Source organism: Callorhinus ursinus, unplaced genomic scaffold, assembly GCF_003265705.2.
Source record: "Callorhinus ursinus isolate GAN/ISIS: 27379988/994484 unplaced genomic scaffold, GSC_fseal_2.0 scaffold1, whole genome shotgun sequence".
In the NCBI taxonomy this organism is placed as follows: Eukaryota; Metazoa; Chordata; class Mammalia; order Carnivora; family Otariidae; genus Callorhinus; species Callorhinus ursinus.
The window spans coordinates 134,326,803-134,349,132 of record NW_027397063.1 but is presented as its reverse complement, the minus strand read 5'-3'; the positions used below and the strand labels follow the sequence as shown (position 1 = coordinate 134,349,132).

Here is a 22,330-nt window from a genome sequence, read left to right as displayed (position 1 = left end):
ATCACATTGTCTTTCAATAGATGCAGAGAAAGCATTTGGCAAAACACAACATCCTTTCATAATATAGTCCCTAAACAACATGGATATAGAAGGAATATTCCTCAACATAATAAAGGCCATAAATGACAAGCTCACAGTTAATATCATACTCAATGGTGAAATGCTGAAAACGTTTCCTCTAAGATCAGGAACAAGACAAGAATGCCAAGTCTCACAGCTTTTATTCAAAATAATACTGGAATTTCTGTATGATAATAATAATGTATAATACTACTGTAATTAGGCAAGAAAAAGAAATAAAAGGCATGTAAGGTGGAAAAGAAATAAGTAAAATTGTCTCTGTTTACAGATAATATAAAATATGATCTTATATAGAGACAATCTTAAGACTCCACTGAAAAACTATTCAAACTAATAAACAGTTTCAGTAAAGTTGTAGGATACAAAATCAACATACAGAAATTAGTTTTTCTATACACTAACAATGAGTTTTCTGAAAAATAAATAAGGGAAACAATTTCATTCAGAGTAGCATCAAAAAGAATAAAATACTTAGTAATAAATTTAACCCAAAGATGAAAGATCTATGGACACTAAAAATTACAACTTTGATGAAAGAAACTGAAGCAAACCCAAATAAATAAAAAAGGTTTCCCATGTTCAAAAACTGACATAATTAATGTTGTTAAAATATCCATACTACCCAAAGCCACCAATAAATTCAATGCAATCCCCATCAAAATTTCAATGGTAATTTTCACAAAAATAGTAAAAAACAATCCAAGAATCATATGGAGCCACATAAGACACTGAATAGTCAAAATAATCTTGAGAAAGAAAAACAAATCTGTAGGAATCACTCTTTCTGATTTTAACTATATTACAAAGTTATGATTATCAAATAGTATAGTATTGGCATCAAAATAAATGCATAAAACAGTGAAATAGAATCTAGAGCTCACAAATAAAGCCTAGCATTTACAGTCTGATAATCTTTAACAAGGAGCCAAGAATATTCATTGGAGAAAATATCATCTCTTCAATGAATGGTGTTGGGAATATTGGGTAATCACATGCAGAAGAATGAAATTGGGCTCCTCTATTATATCACTCACAAAAACTAACTTGAAATGGATTAAAGACTTAAACATAAATCTAGAAACCATAAAACTCCTCGAAGAAAATATAAGGAAAAGCTCCTTGGCTCTGGTCTTGGCAACAATTTTTTTAATATGACACCAAAAGCACTAGGAGCAAAAGCAAAAAGAAATAGGTGGGACTACATCAAACTGAAAAAGCTTCCACACCACAAAAGAAACAACAAAATGAAAAGGCAATCTACAGAATGGGATAGATGGGTTGCAAATGTCATCTATCTAAAAAGGGGTTAATATCCAAAATATATAAGCACTTCCTGTGACTCAATAGCAAAAGAAATTTAAAAAATGGATAGAAGAACTGAATAAACATGTTTGTCCAAAGAGAACATTAAAATGGCCATCAGGTACATGAAAAGATGCTTGCATCACTAATTATCAGGAAAATGTAAATCAAAACCTCCATGAAATATTACCTCACACGTTAAAATGACTATCATCAAAAAGACAAGAGATAACAAGTGTTGGCGAGGATGTGAAGAAAAGGGAGTTCTTGTGCACTGTTGGTAGGAATGTAAATTGGTACAGCCACTATAGAAAACAGTATGGAAGTTCCTCAAAATATTAAAAAAATAGAACTATGATCCTGAAATCCCACTTCTGGGTATACATCCAAAGGAAATGAAGACAGGATGGCAAAGAAATATATATATTTATATATATATATATAAATATAAATGTTTATATATACAACATAATATTATTCAGCTGTGAGAAGAAAGGAAATCCTGCTATTTGTGACAACATGGACAGAACTTGAGAGCATTTTGCTAGGTAAAATAAGTCAGATGGAGAAAAACAAACACTGTGTGATATCATTTATATGTGGAATATTAAAAAGCTGAATTCACAGAAACACAGTATAATGGTTGTCAGGGGCTGGAGGCTGAGGGAAATGAGGAAATGTTTGTCAAAGGATACAAAATACCAGTTATAAGATGAGTAAATTCTGGGAATCTAATGCACAACATGCTGACTATAGTTAATAATACTGCACTATATACTTGAAAATTTCTCAGAAGGTAGATCTTAAATGTTCTCACCACAAAAAAAGAAGTGGTAATTATGTGAGGTGATCGTGGTGTGAACTAATCCTACTGTGATAATCATTTTGCAATATATTAAGTGTATCAAACCATCATATTGTATACCTTAAAATGACACAATACTTTATGTCAATTATATCTCAATAAAGCTGGGGGACAAAAAAGAAATCAAATATCCAACACCACTAAAAAGACTAGAGAGAAGCATTTGCAGTTTTACCATTTTCCTGCATAGAACAAGGCTTTGGAACCCAATTGACTTGGTTCAAATCTAGCATCACTGTTGGCTACTATTGTGAACTTAGGTCATCCCTTGTTTCTTCACCTGTAAAATGGGAATAATGATATCTACCTCACAGGTAGATCCTAATAAGGATTAAATGGTATAATAACTATAAACACTTAACTTGTTTATTAGCATGAAGCAGGTAGAGGGTATTATTCTAAGTGAAATAAATCAGGCAGAGAAAGACAAATACCATATGATTTCACTTATATGTAAAATCAAACAGACAAACAAAGAAAACAGCAGACTCAAAAAAACAAAGAATAAACTGATGACTGCCAGAGTGGAAGGGGCTAGAAGAATGGATAAAATGGGTGAAGGGCAGTGTGAGGTACAGGCTTCCAATTATGGAAAGAATAAGCCATGGGGTTGAAAGGTACAGCATGGGGAATATAGTCAATGGTATTGTAATAGTGTTGTATGGTGATAGAGGGTAGTTACATGTGGGGTGAGCATAGCATAACATAAAGAGTTGTCCAAAAAAAAAAAAAAAAAAAAAGAGTTGCCAAATCACTATACTGTACACCTGAAGCTAGTATAGCATTATATGTCAACTATACTCCTATTAAAAGAAAAAGAACTGTAATTTCCTTTACCCCATATAGCCTGTTGTCTGTTTCCTTGCCTCCTTTAGAATAGATGCAGTTAAGGAACTTGAGGAGAGTCCCACAGCATACCAGTGGTAAATGCAGAAACAAGGTAGATCACATGCCTCGGTACTTAGCAGATTTCTCCATGCTAGGATGTTAAACTACTAAAAATAAATATTTAACATAATTCTAACACTACGATTCATACAATAATTTTCTTTAAGGCACACAACAAAAAGCATACAGAAAGCATTCAGAGTTGGCCCCACAATATTTTCACATGGTAGGATAATGGTAAGACACTCCTGGCCCTTTTCTTACTTGTTCACTTACATAATACTCCCAGATGAGAGGAGTAAGGATTTACCTGACTGGTCAGTTTAAGAGCAAGAACTCAGTAAGGATGACTCATTTGCTCCCTCCCTTCTTGCGATCCAGCAGACAACACATTCACTATCTTCTTCTAGGTCTAGTGATACATACAACACACCTTTAGACCTTTTCAGGGAGGCCCATACTTCTCTGGCATTTGCTGTGACTGGATGGCTAAATCTAAATTTGGCATCCAATATTTAAAGACTCATTTTCCTCATAAACCTAAGCCATATTTTCCTAATACGGTACTACCAGTAATTGAATCAATAGTTTTGTTTTGTTTTGTTGTCTTAATTTGATGTTCTTTTATTTTGTTCAATGGGATCAGAATCTACACGGGACAAAGCGATGCTTTGAATTAGGTCCCTTCAGTTCACAACAATGGTGACCGGAGACAGGATCTTTTCCTTCCAACTTTAAGAACAAATGATTAAAGCCATGAATGGAGATTGTTCATTATTACTTCTTAACAGTATATCAAGAAACGAGCCACTGATTGAGATGAGCCTGTGGACACATTCTTTTCAGAGAGGTAGATTGAAAGAGTTGGTATGTCTTGCAAATTGAAGAGAACTTGTGGTCCACAGACATCCTGCAGTAAAAAAGTATCTGGACACCTGGTAGAGACCTCGATTTATAACACAAATTAAGGTAAAATTTTTCATTGATTTGTGTTTTTGTCAAATGCTAGGAAAGCAGGAAATTCAATTAGAGCACATACTCACCATTTCACCCAAGAGAACATAGTGGAGTCCCTGCAAAAGCACAGGGTAGCATCCACAACCTGATTATGTAAATCATTTTGTAGAAGCTAATACAAATATTTAACTTCGGAGGATTCTGCTTCAAAAACTTCAAATAATTAACAAATAGGATTAAGATCAACTCTGACAATTTAAATATTGGGTTTTGTATCCCTGCATTCAGCATTAGGATTAAAAAAATAAAAAGGAGGCAAGTTGCCATAGCTAACCAAGCAGACACTCACAAATATTTTACAGACTTGTGAAAGACCAACCACTATTTCTTTTACTGACAACTTCAAAAATCTCCATCATGAGGAAACTAATACTTGGTGTTTGTGAGAGATGTTCTTCTGTTGGAAATGTCTTTCACAAGAGCATGTGGCACAAAGATTCATTTTGGAAATGACACAGAGCAAGGTTTTCATTACATGGCATCAGTCATCCAAGAGTAATGAACTGTGTTAAAACCAACATTGGACTGCCATTCTTTGGAATTACAGTTATTTAAAGAACATTTCATAACAGTGGTGTAGGATATCTTGTCATGGATGTAAAGAGATCATCTCTTTAGATCCAACAGTACAACAGAACAACACAACTTGAAGAAGTTAACTACTAGAAGAAAATATTTACTGACTCAATTAGAATTTGGTTCATATGAAAACATATCTTCTGAGAAATGTGCCATTATGATAGATTGAAACCAGAGAACTCCCACAAAAAATAAAGGAGGACGTGATGGTGGTGTATCCATCTCTTCCATTATTAAGAAGGTGTGGGATAGAGATGATAACAAAGCCCAGACGTGTTAGCTCACTAAAAAGTCTGCTCTATTTTGAATTACTGTAGAAAATTTTTTCATAACAATCTCTTGTTATGAGATTATACTGTAATTTACTCTCCTCATTTCTTTTTGATCTCTGTTCAAATATTATCTCATCAGAGAGACTCTCTCTGACCACTCTATCTAAATTGCATCTCAGCCCAAAATTCAACCACCATCCTCATCTCCTATATATTTAGTATCTTAACCACTTTTACTTGTCTTAGAGCCATTTCTTACTAATATATTGTATCTCTGTGTTTATTTTCTGCCTTCCACCAGAAGAATGTAATCTTCATAAAACTGGTTTAATGCTATGTCTTTAGCATGTAGAGCAATCTTGATACATAGTAGGCGTTCAACACAAATGTGTTGAAAAACTAAGAGATTTCTACCTAAATGTTAGGTAGAACTTATCCCTCTGAGAAACATTTTTTGATATGGACAAATGGTAGTACATAGGCTTCTCTGATCCTTTGATTTTGCTGAAAACAAAACAAAACAAAAACACTCGGACATTATTTTTAGGATATTAGCATTCCCAGACAGAACTTGCCCATCATTATATTAAGTATTGATTGAGTTTCCCACCCAGTCTCAGGAGTATCACCTCTATTGCCTACTGAACTTGCCTTTGAACAATGCCTCTCTCCTTCTTACATAAGAGCCTTTGAGAAGCTTCCTTGTTTGGCTGAATTACCAGTAGGCCTGACCCCACTGTAGTGACCCATGGACATCAAGTAACCTGCTTACTCTCATATACCTAGGGATGGTAAAAGCAGAGACTATTAATAGGGCCTTAGATGATAGGAGTCTGGCTGATGAAGTCCGGCATATGCCCGTGCATTCAGAAGAGCTGCTTTGGTTGATAACAAGCCACATCATGAGACTAGTGGTTAAACTTTAAAAAATGTTTCAAGTATATTCTATAAAGTTGGCCTTCCTTCATTAACTAAAATTCTTCTACTAGACTATAAACAATAGGGTTATGTACTAACCACTAGCGTAAGGTATTTTTAAATTAAGTTTATACATATACATATTTGAATTTACAGAATTAATTTTCCTCTATTCATTGATTTTTCATTTTTTATCTCTTCTGATCTTGAGGGGAAAAAAAATCATTCATTTTTATTTTTTTTCCTTAAAGAGAACTACTCTTCAGATCATTGATTTATGGAAGAGAATTCCTTTCCTCTGGTCCCAATCTGGTTCTCTGCCATAGGTGTCATGGCATTTTTGTACTATCCCTGATGTGCTTGACATTCTCTTGGACACTTGGTCTCTTTTGAATTGTTTAACTTCTATTTATTCATATCCCACAGTGAGGGGAATCACCTTTGGTGATTGGAATAGCATCACTAATAGTAGACTGAAAAAGCCTTTTGTAAGGGCCCTGAAGAGCAGGTGACTTTTGTGGACTTTTCATCTAGAAAGAGATGTGCTCTTTTTACTTGTGTTTAGAATTGACAGATAGAAAATAAGAAAGAGACCTGCTAAATGTGAGATAAATCAAGGCTTGGCTATTAATAATTGCTAACATCCAATATGTAGAGCCATTCCAAAACCACCAAATTTATATTCAGGAAAACTGTTTCTAAAGCTCTACAGCCTTTCAGTGAGGCCTCAGTGAGGCCATGGGGAATAATGGGCAAGAAAGTCCTCTCTAGAAGGCAGACAGGGATTATATGACTGGTTAACCCATGAACTTACTGCACTGACAAAACTAGAATTCTATTGCTGCCCCCAGGATTTGGTATGTACTGGCAACTGGTGATTTCTGCTTGTTTCCCATTCTCTCTGTTCCTGAACGGTGGTCTTCCTTTAGTTTCATGTATCCTATTTTTTCTCTACTGTTCTGTACTGTGGGAGTTGGGACATATAACTCATATTTTTTTTTTTTTGATAACTCATCTTTTAAGCTTATGAGTGCTAAGCCATGAGGAACAGCCATGTCTGAGCCTGTCGGGGATGATGGCATCACCAGATGTGATCATAGGATAAGGCTTTGAGGTAGGCCCCTTTGGGGAAGGATGAATGCATGCCACCCAAAATGTATAAATGGGAAGAATGGTGTAATGAGTGTTGGACAGCCAAACAGATGAACTCTTCTTAATTTTCTTTACTGGAGGGAGCTAAATTATGCATAATCCCAGACTCTTTTGCAGCTAAGGAGGAAACCATATGACTCAGTTTGGACCATTATGATGTAAACACTTGGGTCTAAGTTAGTATTCTGGGAAAGTTTTTAAAAGGACAGAATCAGCCAGAATGATCCATCAGCTTCAGCTGCAGCTTCAAGTCCCTTTGTCCTTTTGTTTTTCCTGGCTAAGATGGCGATATCGTATCTAGGCTTTAGAAACAACATAAATGTACAGACGAAAGCCACCCATAGAAAATGGCAGAGATGCCTTGATCCTCGAGAGCATGCATGCCAAAGCATTTGCCCTTCACTGCCTATCCACAGCCTTCTTACTAATAAGAAAATAAACACCTACAAGGTGAAGCTATTCTTAGTTGTTTTTTCCTCAGCTCTTTTCTTTTTATGCTTACAGAGACACATTCCTTAGCCAATGATTTTCTTCTAAATACTTTGAGGTTGGCAAGAACAATAATAACCAATATTCTTAATCCAGAGCAATCCAGTAGCAATCCTAGGAGATAGGCTAAATGTAAATATTCAGAATAAGAGAGAAGTTTTTTTCAACTTGATTCTCCAACACCTAGCACAGTAGGTAATAAAAATATTTGTTGATATCATGTATTATATTTCTCAAGAGACTGTTTCATAATGACATACCACTAAAGCAAATGTTAGAATTTATAGAAAGTTCAGTAACAAATTTGAATTTAATGAATGACAACATTCATTGAATAATTAACATTTATTGAATTCTTAGTATAATCTAAGCACCATGCTAAATTCTTTGTGTATTTTTTTTAAATTAATTCTGACAGACGCCCTTAGTCCCATAACCTGAATATTATTATTAGAGAGTTTAAGAGATATTTAAATAACTTAGCCAAGGCCACACATCCAGGTGGTATCAGAGCCAAAATTCAAGGCCAAGTTTCTCTCTCTCCAAACCTATGCTCTTAATCACTCTGTATTACTAAAATATTCTAAATCTGCTCTCCTCAAAGAAACATTTCCTTTGATCCCTAAAAATCAGATCCCTGTCTTTTTGACAGAGCAGCAAGTATACAGAAAATGTTAGTCTGTGTTAATGGTTATACATTATTAATCAATTACCACTTACTGGATGATTTATTGTTTGATTCCTTTTAGTTGACAAATCAGTTGAATTTTTCATATGCACACATTGGAATAAGTTAGCTAGAGCGATTCCCTTGGAGAGCTTCATGTTCATTTCAGGTTGCTATTGGGAACCTAGATTATTTGTCACATTTTTGCTTTAAAATCCTCAAATCTTTAAAATGTAGCGCCACAACCTGCATTGTAGGATATTGATAAGAACAAGGGTGCAGGAGGCGATTCAGTAGATACTTAAATGGCAAAAAATATAGTGCAAGTTTCACACACCCTGCAGACTGCAGGTTTATATGATAATAAATTATAGTTATTACCAGGACAAAGGGAAAAAAAGGCCACGAAATCCAATAGCTCAGTGAGAAATCTGCTAATACAGGTGGTCAAGCTTGCTCCATTTCATCGTCAAAGGGAGGCTATTTATTTGCTTCTGGGTAGTTAAATTACAGAGCCATTTACTGCTGAAAGTTTTCTAGTATGCAGATGCGGATCTAAAGCTCTGGGCTTTAGATTCAAAGTCTGTGAGGAAAAAAGAGGAATAAGAATTTACTCCACAGACAGCATAATTGATAAGGTAGAAATCTTTCAGCAACTCCAGAAATAAAATAAGTGCCTTTAAACATTTCAGTTGGAATCTGCTTACATTGTACATTGTGCAGTGTTGGGCGTGGGCTAAGGATAAAAATGCTGGCTATAATGAATAACAGTTTTCAGACGCTCTTTAAAATATATTCATTTTGGGCGCCTGGGTGGCTCAGTTGGTTAAGCGACTGCCTTCGGCTCAGGTCATGATCCTGGAGTCCCGGGATCGAGTCCCACATCGGGATCCCTGCTCAGCAGGGAGTCTGCTTCTCTCTCTGACCCTCTTCCCTCTCGTGCTCTCTATCTCTCATTCTCTCTCTCTCAAATAAATAAATAAAATCTTAAAAAAATAAATAAATAAAATATATTCATTTTGATAGCCTCCTATTTAGGTGAGAGGTCAGTGATTGGTGCACATGTGTACGTGTGTGTGTGTGTGTGTGTGTGTGTGTGTACACGAGACAGAGTGAGATGGACAGAGTTTCCTTGTGTACCAGAACGCTCAGAAACAGAGAAAAAACAGTCATAATGGTTCCTCAGTAGTTATAAAATCAATGCCAACTTTCTTTGCCTGTTGTGCAAGATGATAGTGATTTTAACCCAAAGAGTAAAACTACACATGTATTATTTTTTTCTCAGAACATTTGAAACAGTGGAGATTGCACACCCTGTGTTATTTCTAAACTGCCACAACCTAGCAATTTCTAAAACTTGTTAGTCCATCAATAAAATAAATCAAAGATATTCCAATAATTTTTTCATAAGCATTTTTTTAAAGATTTTATTTATTTATTTGAGAGAGAGAGAGAATGACAGAGAGAAAGCATGAGAGGGAAGAGGGTCAGACGGAGAAGCAGACTCCCTGCTGAGCAGGAAGCCCGATGTGGGACTCGATCCCGGGACTCCAGGATCATGACCTGAGCCGAAGGCAGTCGCTTAACCAACTGAGCCACCCAGGCGCCCTTCATAAGCATTTTTATGATGATTTTCTTGTCAGTTGCCTTTAAGTCCAATTTCAAGTTTTATGCTTTGCATATACTGAGCAACTATATTTTACCACTTGTTTCCTGGGTATAAGTGCTTGCTTAAGTTGCCAGGTAACTTGACTCTTTTGCCAAGTGACCTTTAAACTAAGACATGTACGTAATTAATTACAAATATTAACTTCATCCCTCTTAGTTCATGACCAAATTCGAAGCTTCCAGGCACAGTCTTGATGAGGAATACATTACACAGGTGAAAGAATTCAAATTCTAATTTATATAGCCTTGAAAAACAACTAATGTATCATAAAGGGCAATGAGTTCACCAAAGTAATCTTTGTGGGAAATGACCCACAACCAAAGAGTAACAGATACGAGTGGTATCAGCTTGCTAAAAGACATTGGAAGATGAAGAAAACCAAATGTCCCACCTCTGGTTATCTCAGGTTGAAACTGAAAAATATTATCAGGGAATGTTTGCAACCATAACAAAATCCAAAGGACTGAAAATTTGATGACTTGGTCATTATATCACTCAGTTCTTAGGGTATTCGAATAGTTAAGGGTAAAGGTATACATGAAGATGGCCCAAATACATTAGGTCTGAATTTCAAGATCTGTTCACTCCTCTATCTAACTTTTGAGACTCCAGAGACAAATAAATGCAGTGATAGTAATCATAAAATTATTTAAAAATATATTTGCAAGATGATCAACTTAAAGCAGATATGTATCAAGCATCTATATGCTGTAAATGATTTTCTTGAACTTTTTATTTTGAAATAATCATAGATTTACATCAAGTTGCCAAAAGAGTATAGAGAGATCCCATGCACCTTCACCCAGTCTCCTCAAAATTTATATCTTACATAATTAGAATAAAATATCAAAACCAGGAAATTGATATTGATCTGCATGTATGGTTCTACACCATTTCATCACATGTGTAGATTCTTGTAATACCACTGCAATCAGAATTCAAAACTATTTAAAATGCTCTTATTTATTTTCTTGAATATAAAAATGCATTATGATTTCAGATAGAAAGCTCCAGACTACTTGTTCTACATAACAACAAATGAGTATTGAAAGTTATTAATATCAAGGTGATTATCACCTAGTAAAACTATATATAAAGGCCAAAGTGAAATTCTAGCAATACAATGTGTGCTTTGGTTAAACTCATTTCCCTGCAAAAAATCAGAAAACGTCATTATTCAGCCATCCGCTACCTCCAACATGAGAGTGAAGTTTTTTAGCACAGTTACCAATGACAACTTACTGAGAATCATACTACTCCCAAACAGTTTACTGCTGAAAGCCCTAGACACACACAGACACACACACACACCTTTTTCAGGCAAAACAGAGCACTTCACAAGTGCTCTTAAAGCGTAATGAGTTCACCATAACAAAAGAGCATATTAATAAATACACACAAAGAAACAATGAAATAAACCAGCCAGGTTCTTCCAAGCCAAAGCTATTATAAGGTTTCTTGTCTTCCCTAACAAGTAAATATAATTCAAATCTTGCAAATTCCAATTCTGATTCAGCTCACAGTAATGGAGAAATATATTATCACAAAAGAAAAAAAAATCTAAACCCCAGTCTTACCTTGGCCATCTGTGCCTGCACGCCATTTGCCTTGAGAGATGCGACCGCCTTCTGTGCAGCTGCAGGGCTGTCAAAATCTACAAAACCGTAACCTGTGAAAACACAAAAGCCCTTGTTAGTACCGCATCTCCATCCGACCAGTGTAAGGTGTGTTTGCAGTCAGCCTGGCATTCATAACTCTTGGAGTAACCATGAAAGCTCTCAACCGATTGGCCTTAACATGTCAGGAAAGATACCACAACATCATTAAACATAAAATTGTAATTCTCTTATTTTCTGGAGATGGCTTTGGAGATTGGGTATGTAGTCGGTGATCTGATTTGGATGAGTAAGGTAATACACTATTTAACCAGGTTCCTCTTTCTTCAGTAAATTTGCTGCAACCATGAGGAGAGCAAAACGCTGAAAAATATAGAAAAGTCTATGTCTATAGCGAATTTTCAAAACCACCAAAAAGTTGATGTTACTAAAAGCCTTGATAGAACTTAAACTTATCACCAGCAACCTCAGCAGGGCCTGGAACACAGTACACATCTGATATACAAATGCATGTTGACCATGTGAATGAATAAAGGTTGTGAATGAGAGTTAGGGTCTGAACCTAGTTCTCGTTGATACCTAAGCCCATGCTAATGCACCACAGGACCTTGTCTCACTCAATGATAATGTCTAAGATAAATTATTTGAACTCTCAAGTGATATGTGATAGAGTAATTAAATAGATAACTATTCAAAGCTTCTTTTAAAAATAACAAAAGTAGACCCATGTCACCTGTTACTTGAGTATAATCTGAAAAAGGCACACCAGGAGTTCTCTATCCTTGTGCCTGTGTGAGTGTGTATACAGCGTAAGGCTAGAAAATTGCTAGAATCCATGAAGCAGAATCAGTGGAAAGGGGATTCGGCAGGCCCATAAACTAGATGATCTTAGTCCAGGGCTTAGCCTCACTGTAATGTCAGCTGCCAAGAATATTTCAAAATAAAAAAGCTCAAGAATGAATACGAGGGCAGCTTTGTGTGGCATGTCTAAAAAGCCCATCATAGATATCCTCTCCCCATCTGTCAGGCTGGGATCTACTCCACACTCTCATCCTTATTCCTCAGAAGTTTGGAGGCGAGCTACCAAAGCAAACCTACTAACCATGCTCTGTGACCCACCCCCTGTAACCAAAGAAGAGAGCAAGGGAATTCAATTACCAAGTTGTTTCTTTTAATTAACTTTTTAATTTTCTCCCTTCGAGTCCCTTCTTTTTCTCTCTCCCAGCATGTTATCCTAAAATGAACTTGTTACACAGCAGTGTACCATAAAATGCTCTTGAAAAGCTGGGCAGAGAAGCTGTGAGGTTTGTGTTTCTCATACAAAGGGAAGCCTCCTCTGTAAGTCCCGCTAATTCTTCTCTTCCCACAAAATTCAAACTATGTAATAGGAGTATTACCACCCACTAAGATGAGTCAGGGGAAATAAAAGCAGAAAGAGAAAGGGGAAAAAGAACAAAATAAGTCAAGATGTAGAGTCAGAGGGAACAGAAAATAAAACTAAAATGGAGACATTATCTCCTTTGTACCACGTACTATGCTGGGTGGTTGACATGCTGATCCCTGGGGAAATGATGATGTCAGGTCTTATTGGCCTCGGGCCTGCCCCTTCATGGATATGTGAGGAAACAGAGCCTCAAGCAAGGTGGCACAACTAGCCCCTAAATTGCAAGCTGCTTAATTCACAGGTCCAGGATTTGAAGTAAAGTCCTCATAAGCCCTTTCCAAATGCACCACACAACGAACTACTTTATAACCCCACTTTGCAAACTCTTTTGAGTAGATCCTGAAGCCCACCAGGGAGAGGACACAGTTCTCAAAAATTCCTTGATTTTGAAGTAAGGACATAGAATAAAACAGTTCCACAAACGGATTCAATGCAGTTCACTCAGTCAGTACATTTATTAATGGGGTGGTTGAATTCTCAGTAGAACTGGCTAAGTGAGGTTTGACAAGGTGTCCCCTCCCGCCTCATGCTTTGGTCAATCATCCTCATCCATTCACATGCTCATTCTTTCATTCACTAAAGAAATTCTATTTCAGGCAACTTTGCCAGGCACATGGTATATAGGCGTTAAAAGGGATAGTCCTAGGCGGAGCAAGATGGCGGAGGAGTAGGAGACCTGGATTTCATCCAGTCTCAGGAATTCAGCTAGATAGCTATCAAACCATTCTGAACACCTACGAACTCAACAGGAGATCGAAGAAAAGAATAGCAGCAACTATCTGAACAGAGAAGTGACCACTTACTGGAAGGCAGGACATGCAGAGAGTGAATCCGAGGCCATATTCGGGAGGATAGACGGCGGGGGAGGGGGCCTCTATCCACCGCTTCTGGCAAGTGATAGAGCCGCGGAGCACAAAATCGGAACTTTTAGAAGTTGGCTCTGCGGAGGGACGTCGCTCCAGTGGCTAAGCGGGGGGTGGAACCCTCGCGGGACAGTGTGGTCTCAGGACCCTCGGGGTCACAGGAAGACCGGGGGTGCCTGAGTGCAGCAGAGCTCCCAGGTATCGGAGCGGGGAAGCCGGCTGCAGAGACGGAGCCATAAACCGTGATCCGCGGCCCAGGAGGGCCACTGCTCCTGCAGCAGGGACCCAACAAGCAGCAGATCCAGGGAAACACCCCCTCCTCCCCCGGGGAGGAGTGGCGCGGGAGCGCACCGCAGGGACCTGCTGGGTTTGGGGACGCCACACGGGGTCAGGTGCCAGAGATAGAAACGCTCAGTCACAGGCCGGGTGAGCACGGAGTGCGGCCAGAGACTGGGGAGATGAGAGTGACTGCTTTCCTCTGGGGGCTCACTGAGGAGTGGGGCCCCGAGTTCTCGGCTCCTCCGGGGCAGAGATTGGGAGGCAGCCACATTCACTCTCGTCCTCCAAAGCTGTACGGAAAGCTTGCAGGGAACAAAAGCTCCCGAGAGCAAACCTGAGCAGATTACATAGCCCAGACTGGCAAGGGTGGGGTAATTCCGCCTCCGGCAAAGACATTTGGGAACCACGGCAACAGGCCCCTCCCCCAGGATATCAGCAGGAAGAGCCAGCAAGCCAAGACCAAGTTTACCGATCAATGAGAATGGCAGAACTACAGAGCTAGGGGAATACTGCACATAGAATCCATGGCTTTTTTACCAAGATTCTTTAGTCTTTCAAAGTTAATTTTTTTAACTGTCTTTTTTTTTTTTGAATTTTTCTTTTTCCCTTTTTCAACCAACATCTTATCAATCCCTTTTTAAAAAAAAATTATTTTCATTATTAGAGACATATTCTATACTGTCATAGTAGTTACACTTATTTTTGGCATAGATATATAAGTTGTTCTTTCTTTAAAATTTTGAGATACATTTTCTTCTGACAGATCAAAATATACCCTAAATCTCTAGGTATGGCTTTGTTCTAGTCTCCTGCCTGATCACATTCTCTCCCCTTTTTTTTTCCTTTTTTTAAAAATCCTCTTCTTTCTTTTTTCAAACAACTTCTTATCAATTCCTTTTATCAATTTTTTTATAATTTTCATCTTTACATTCATAGTCCATCCCTTCATCATAACACCCCTTATTTTTGTACAAGTTTTTCTTTCTTTAAAATTTGGGGAGGCACTTTCTTCTAAAGGACCAAAATACACCCAAAATCTAGTGTGTGGCACTGATCTATGCAACAGGTTGATCATATTTGATCATACTCTGTTTTTTTTGTTTTGTTCTGTTTTTGTTTGTTTTTATCTTTATCTTTATCTTTTTTTTTTCTTTTTCTTTTTTCTTTCTTTCCCTTTCTTTTCCCACTATTTCAGGTCTTTTCTGATTTGTTTAGAGTATATTTTCTAGGGACGTTGTTACCCTGTTAGCATTTTGTTCTCTCATCCATCTATTCTCCTCTGGACAAAATGACAAGATGGAAAAAGTCACCTCAACAGAAAGAACAAGAGGTACTACCGACTGCCAGGAACATAATACAGACATTAGTACGATGTCGGACCTAGAGTTCAGAATCATGATTTTATTATTATTTTTTATTTTTCTAATTTTTTTATTTTTTATTTTTTCAGAATCATGATTTTAAAGATACTAGCTGGGCTTGAAAAAAGCATAGAAGTTATTAGAGAAATCCTTTCTGGAGAAATAAAAGAACTAAAATCTAACCAAGTGGAAATCAAAAAGGCTATTAATGAGGTGCTATCAAAAATGGGGGCACTAACTGCTAGGATAAATGAGGCAGAAGAGAGAATCCGCGATATAGAAGACCAAATGATGGAAAATAAAGAAGCTGAGAAAAAGAGAGATAAACAACTACTGGATTACGAGGGCAGAATTCGAGAGATAAGAGAGACCGTAAGACGAAACAACATTAGAATAATTGGGATCCCAGAAGAAGAAGAAAGAGAGAGGGGCAGAAGGTATATTGGAGCAGATTATAGCATAGAACTTTCCTAATTTGGGGAAGGAAACACAGGCATCAAAATCCAGGAGGCACAGAAATCCCCTCTCAAAATCAATAAAAATAGGTCAACACCCCAACATCTAATAGTAAAACTTACGAGTCTCAGAGAAAAATCCTGAAAGCAGCTCAGGAGAAGAGATAGGTAACCTATACTGGTAGAAACATTAGATTGGCAACTGACCTATCCACAGAGACCTGGCAGGCCAGAAAGGACTGGCATGATATCTTCAGAGCACTAAACGAGAAAAATCTGCAGCCAAGAATACTATATCCAGCTAGGCTGTCATTGAAAATAGAAGGAGAGATAAAAAGTTTCCAGGACAAACAAAAACTAAAGGAATTTGCAAACACAAAACCAGCCCTCCAAGAAATATTGAAAGGGGTCCTCTAAGCAAAGAGAGAGCCTAAAAGCAGCATAGACCAGAAAGGAAAATGGACAATATGCAGTAACAGTCACCTTACGGGCAATACAATGGCACTAAATTCATATTTTTCAATAGTTACCCCGAAAGTAAATGGGCTAAATGCCCCAATCAAAAGACACAGGCTATCAGATTGGATTAAAGAACAAGACCCATCAATATGCTGTCTGAAAGAGAATCATTTTAGACCCAAAGACACACCCAGATTGAAAGCGAGGGGGTGGAAAACCAATTACCATGTTAATGGACACCAAAAGAAAGCTGGGGTGGCAATCCTTATATCAGACAAATTAGATTTTAAACCAAAGACTGTAATAAGAGATGAGGAAGGACACTATATCCTACTTAAGGGTCTATACAACAAGAAGACCTCAAAATGTAAATATCTATGCCCCTAACATGGGAGCAGCCAATTATATAAGGCAATTAATAACAAAAGCAAAGATACACATTGACAACAATACAAAAATAGTAGGGGACTTTAACACCACCCTCACTGAAATGGACAGATCATCTAAGCAAAAGATCAACAAGGAAATAAAGACGTTAAATGACACACTGGACCAAAGGGACTTCACAGATATATTCAGAACATTCCATCCCAAAGCAACGGAATACACATTCTTCTCGAGTCCCCATGGAACATTCTCCAGAATTGATCACATCCTAGGTCACAAATCAGGTCTCAACCGCTACCAAAAGATTGAGATTATTCCCTGCATATTTTCAGACCACAATGCTTTGAAACTAGAACTGAATCACAAGAGGAAAGTCAGAAAAAACTCAAATACATGGAGGCTAAAGAGCATCCTACTAAAGAATGAATGGGTCAACCAGGAAATTAAAGAAGAATTAAAAAAATTCATGGAAACCAACGAAAATGAAAACACAACTGTTCAAAATCTTTGGGATACAGCAAAGGCAGTCCTGAGAGGAAAGTATATAGCAATACAAGCCTTTCTCAAGAAACAAGAAAGGTCTCAAATACACAACCTAACCCTACACATAAAAGAGCTAGAGAAAAAACAGCAAATAAAGCCTAAACCCAGCAGGAGAAGAGAAATAATAAAGATCAGAGCAGAAATCAAAGAAATAGAAACCAAAAGAACAGTAGAACAGATCAACGATACTAGGAGCTGGTTCTTTGAAAGAATTAACAAGATTGATAAACTCCTGGCCAGGCTTATCAAAAAGAAAAGAGAAAGGACCCAAATCAACAAAATCATGAATGAAAAAGGAGAGATCACAACCAACACCAAAGAAATACAAACAATTATAAGAACATATTATGAGCAACTCTATGCCAGCAAATTAGATAACCTGGAAGAAATGGATGCATTCCTAGAGATGTATGAACTACCAAAACTGAACCAGGAAGAAATAGAAAACCTGAACATACCTATAAACACTAAGGAAATTGAAGCAGTCATCAATAATCTCCCTAAAAACAAAAGCCCAGGGCCAGATGGCTTCCCAGGGGAATTCTACCAAACCTTTAAAGAAGAATTAATACCGATTCTTCTGGAACTGTTCCAAAACACAGAAATGGAAGGAAAACTTCCAAACTCGTTTTATGAGGGCACCATTACCTTGTTCCCCAAACCAGACAAAGAACCCATCAAAAAGGAGAATTACAGACCAATATCTTTGATGAACACAGTTGCAAAAATTCTCACCAAAATACCAGCCAATAGGATCCAACAGTACATTAAAAGGATTATTCAACACAACCAAGTGGGATTTATCCGTGGGCTGCACGGTTGGTTCAACAAACGCAAAACAATCAACGTGATACAATACATTAACAAAAGAAAGAACAAGAATCATATGATTCTCTCAGTAGATGCAGAAAAAGCATTTGACAAAGTACAGCATCCCTCCTTGATCAAAACTCTTCAGCAAATGTCATTCTCAATGGCGAAAACTGAGAGCTTTCACCCTAAGGTCAGGAATGCCATTGGGATGTCCACTATCACCACTGCTATTCAACATAGTATTAGAAGTCCTAGCCACAGCAATCAGACAACAAAAAGAAATCAAAGGCATCCAAATCAGCAGAGAAGAAGCCAAACTCTCACTCTGCAGATGATATGATACTTTATGTGGAAAACCCAAAAGACTCCACCCCAAAACTGCTAAAACTCATACAGGAATTCAGTAAAGTGGCAGGATATAAAATCAATGCACAGAAATCAGTGGCATTCCTATAGGCCAACAACAAGACAGAAGAAAGAGAAATTAAGGAGTCGATCCCATTTACAATGGCACCCAAAACCATAAGATACCTAGGAATAAATCTAACCAAAGAGGCAAAGAATCTGTACTCAGAAAACTTAAAATACTTATGAAAGAAATTGAGGAAGACACAAAGAAATGGAAAAACGTTCCATGCTCATGGATTGGAAGAACAAATATTGTGAAGATGTCAATGCAACCTAGAGCAATCTACACATTCAATGCAATCCCCATCAAAATACCATCCACTTTTTTCAAAGAAATGGAACAAATAATCCTAAATTTGTATAGAACCAGAAAAGACCCCGCATAGCCAGAGGAATGTTGAAAAAGAAAAGCAAAGCTGGCAGCATCACAGTTCCAGACTTCAAGCTCTATTACAAAGCTGTTTTCATCAAGACAGTATGGTACTGGCACAAAAACAGACACATCAATCAATGGAACAGAATAGAGAGCCCAGAAATGGACCCTCAACTCTATGGTCAACTCATTTTCGACAAAGCAGGAAAGAATGTCCAATGGAAAAAAGACAGTCTCTTCAACAAATGGTGTTGGGAAAATTGGACAACCACATGCAGAAGGATGAAACGGGACCATTGCCTTACACCACACACGAAAATAGACTCAAAATGGTTGAAAGACCTAAATGTGAGCCAGGAGTCCATCAAAATCCTAAAGGAGAACACAGGCAGCAACCTCTTCGACCTCAGCCACAGCAATTTCTTCCTAGAAACTTCGCCAAAGGCAAGGGAAGCAAGGGTAAAAATGAACTAGTGGGACTTCATCAAGATAAAAAGCTTTTGCACAGCAAAAGAAACAGTCAACAAAACCAAAAGACAACCGACAGAATGGGAGAAGATATTTGCAAATGACATATCAGATAAAGGGCTAGTATCCAAAATCTATAAAGAACTTATCAAACTCAACTCCCAAAGGAAAAATCATCCAATCAAGAAATGGGCAGAAGATATGAACAGACATTTTTCCAAAGAAGACATCCAAATGGCCAACAGACACATGAAAAAGTGCTCAACCTCTCTCGGCATCATGGAAATCCAAATCAAAACCTCAATGCGATATCACCTCACACCAGTCAGAATGGCTAGAATTAACAAGTCGGGAAATGACAGATGTTGGTGGGGATGCGGAGAAAGGGAAACCCTCCTACACTGTTGGTGGGAATGTAAGGTGGTACAACCACTGTGGAAAACAGTATGGAGGTTCCTCAAAAAGTTGAAAATAGAGCTACCGTATGACCCAGCAATTGCACTACTGGTTATTTACCCCAAAGATAGAAATGTAGGGATCCAAAGGGGTATGTGCACCCCGATATTTATAGCAGCAATATCCAGAATAGGCAAACTGTGGAAAGGGCCAAGATGTTCATCGACAGATGAATGGATAAAGAAGAAGTGGTATATATATACAATGGAATATTCTGCAGCCATCAAAAGGAATAAAATCTTGCCTTTTGCAACGTCGTGGATGGAACTGGAGGGTGTTATGGTGAGTGAAATAAGTCAATCAGAGAAAGACATGTATCATATGACCTCACTGATATGAGGAATTCTAAAATCAGGAAACAAACTGAGGTTGCTGGAGGGGGGCAGTGGGAGGGATGGGGTGGCTGGGTGATAGACATTGGGGAGGGTATGTGCTATGGTGAGCGCTGTGAATTGTGCAAGACTGTTGAATCACAGATCTGTACCTCTGAAACAAATAATGCAATATATGTTAAGAAAAAAAAAAAAGAAGAAGATAGCAGGAGGGGAAGAATGAAGGGGGGGAAATCGTAGGGGAAATGAACCATGGTAGACGATGGACTGTGAAGAACAAACTGAGGGTTCTAGAGGGGAGGGGGGTGGTGGGATGGGTTAGCCTGGTGATGGGTAATAAAGAGTGCACGCTCTGCATGGAGCACTGCGTGTTATGCACAAACAATGAATCATGGAACACTACATCAAAAACTAATGATGTAATGTATGGTGATTAACATAACAATATAAATTTTTTAAAAAATGGTCCTGGTTCACCTGGGTGGCTCAGTCAGTTAACTGTCTGCCTTCGGCTTACGTCATGATCACAGGGTCCTGGGATCGAGCCCCACATCAGGCTCCCTGCTCTCAGGGAAACTGCTTCTCCCTCTCCTCTCTGCTTGTGCTCTCTCTTTCTCTCTCTCTCAAATAAATAAAATTTTAGAAAAGAATAGTCCCACTTCCCACACTTATGCGTTTTTAGAGTTGAGTTGAGAGATGGACATAAATCAAATAACCATATAAATGAATCTATAATTAGGTCCTTGAAAGAAAACAAAAGCATGTAATATAGAATCTAACAATGGAGTGCTCGTTATTGAAAGTTAAGGAAGCAGTGGCATGAAATGATTTGTATTTCTTAAAATATCCCTCCAAATGGCTTCCGCAGAAGATTGAATGGTTGTGGAGAAGGTGGGCAGCAAAACTGGAGTCAAGAGAAGATTTAGGGGCTATTACAACAATCTGGACAAATGGTGGCTGGTGATAAAATGGAGGGGATGAAGTGGATGATTTGAATTATATTTTAGAGGCAGAATTAGTAGGACTTGATGACTGATTGACTGGCTTGGGAGTAAGGGAGATACAGACAACAAGGCTTACAACTGATTTTTCAGCAGAAGCCACAGGGTGGGTGGAGATGTGATTTACTGAAGTGGGGAGCCTGAAGGAGGATCCAACATGGGAGAGGGAAAATTAAAATATCAGTTGAGTCAGAAATGCCTGTGAGACATCTAAGTAAAAATGTCAAGGAGCAGTTGGATATATTAGGCTGGTGATCAGAAAAGAGGCTAGGATTGGAAATATAAATGAGGAGGTCAACAACATAAAGATGTGATTTACAGAGACGGAAATAGACAAAAATGCCTAGCGTAAGTAGAAACCAAGGGCCCAGGTTCGGAGCTTGAACAACTTCAGCATTTAGGTGACAGGTAATAACAGGAGATTGCAAAGGAGGCTCCAGGAGAATCAGAGAGGAAGAGGGACTAAAAAGGGAATAGGATGTCTCAAAGCCAAGGGAAGAAGGTGTTCCAAGAAAGAAAGAGAAATCAACTGTCACGTGCCATGGACAGTGTGCGCAAGATGAGAGCTGCAAACGTCCAGTGTGCTTAGGAACTTGGGTGTCATGACCATGATTTGCTTCAGGCAAGTGGTGGGGATTGAAGCCTGCTTGACTAGTTGAAGAGTGAGAGAAAGAGGAGGAGATTGAAACTCAGAGTGTTCGCAGTTCTTGCTGTTATCTGACTGGGAAGAATTCAGAGACAGGTCCGCTAGGGGGGTAATAGGAGGTCAAATGAGTTGTTTTGCTTTGTTTTAAGATAGGAGATGCCACGGTTTTTAACCTTAGCTGTACACTAGAATCACCTGGGGAGCTTAAAAAAGAAATACCAGTGTCCATTTCTCACCCCCAGGAAAGTAAATCAGTATCTTTAGTAACGTGCCCAGGTGTTTACACACACGTACATACACAACTGTGTGCATGTGTGTGTGTGTGTGTGTGTGTGAGAGAGAGTGTATACGTGTACATGTATGTTCCTCAGCTGATTTCAATGGGAAGCCAGGGAACTACAGAGGATTCATTCAAGTTATTCAACAAATGTTTATTTGTTGCACCCACGATGGGACTGTTCTTGGCAATTTCAAATAGGGATAGGAATGATCAAGCAGAAAGCAAGAGATCAAAACTTCAGGAGGGC

General features: G+C 38.1%; 1 protein-coding gene across 9 annotated transcripts in view; it reads right to left on the bottom strand.

Moving 5' to 3' along the window:
- Positions 1–22,330, bottom strand: part of RBMS3 (RNA binding motif single stranded interacting protein 3) — a 1,359,336-nt gene that overhangs the window by 428,877 nt on the left and 908,129 nt on the right. For all 9 annotated transcript variants that reach the window (XM_073901133.1, XM_073901139.1, XM_073901145.1 and 6 more), the window contains one exon: positions 11,477–11,568. In XM_073901133.1, coding sequence (XP_073757234.1) covers positions 11,477–11,568 — 92 coding nt within the window. The remainder of the gene's footprint in view (positions 1–11,476; positions 11,569–22,330) is intronic.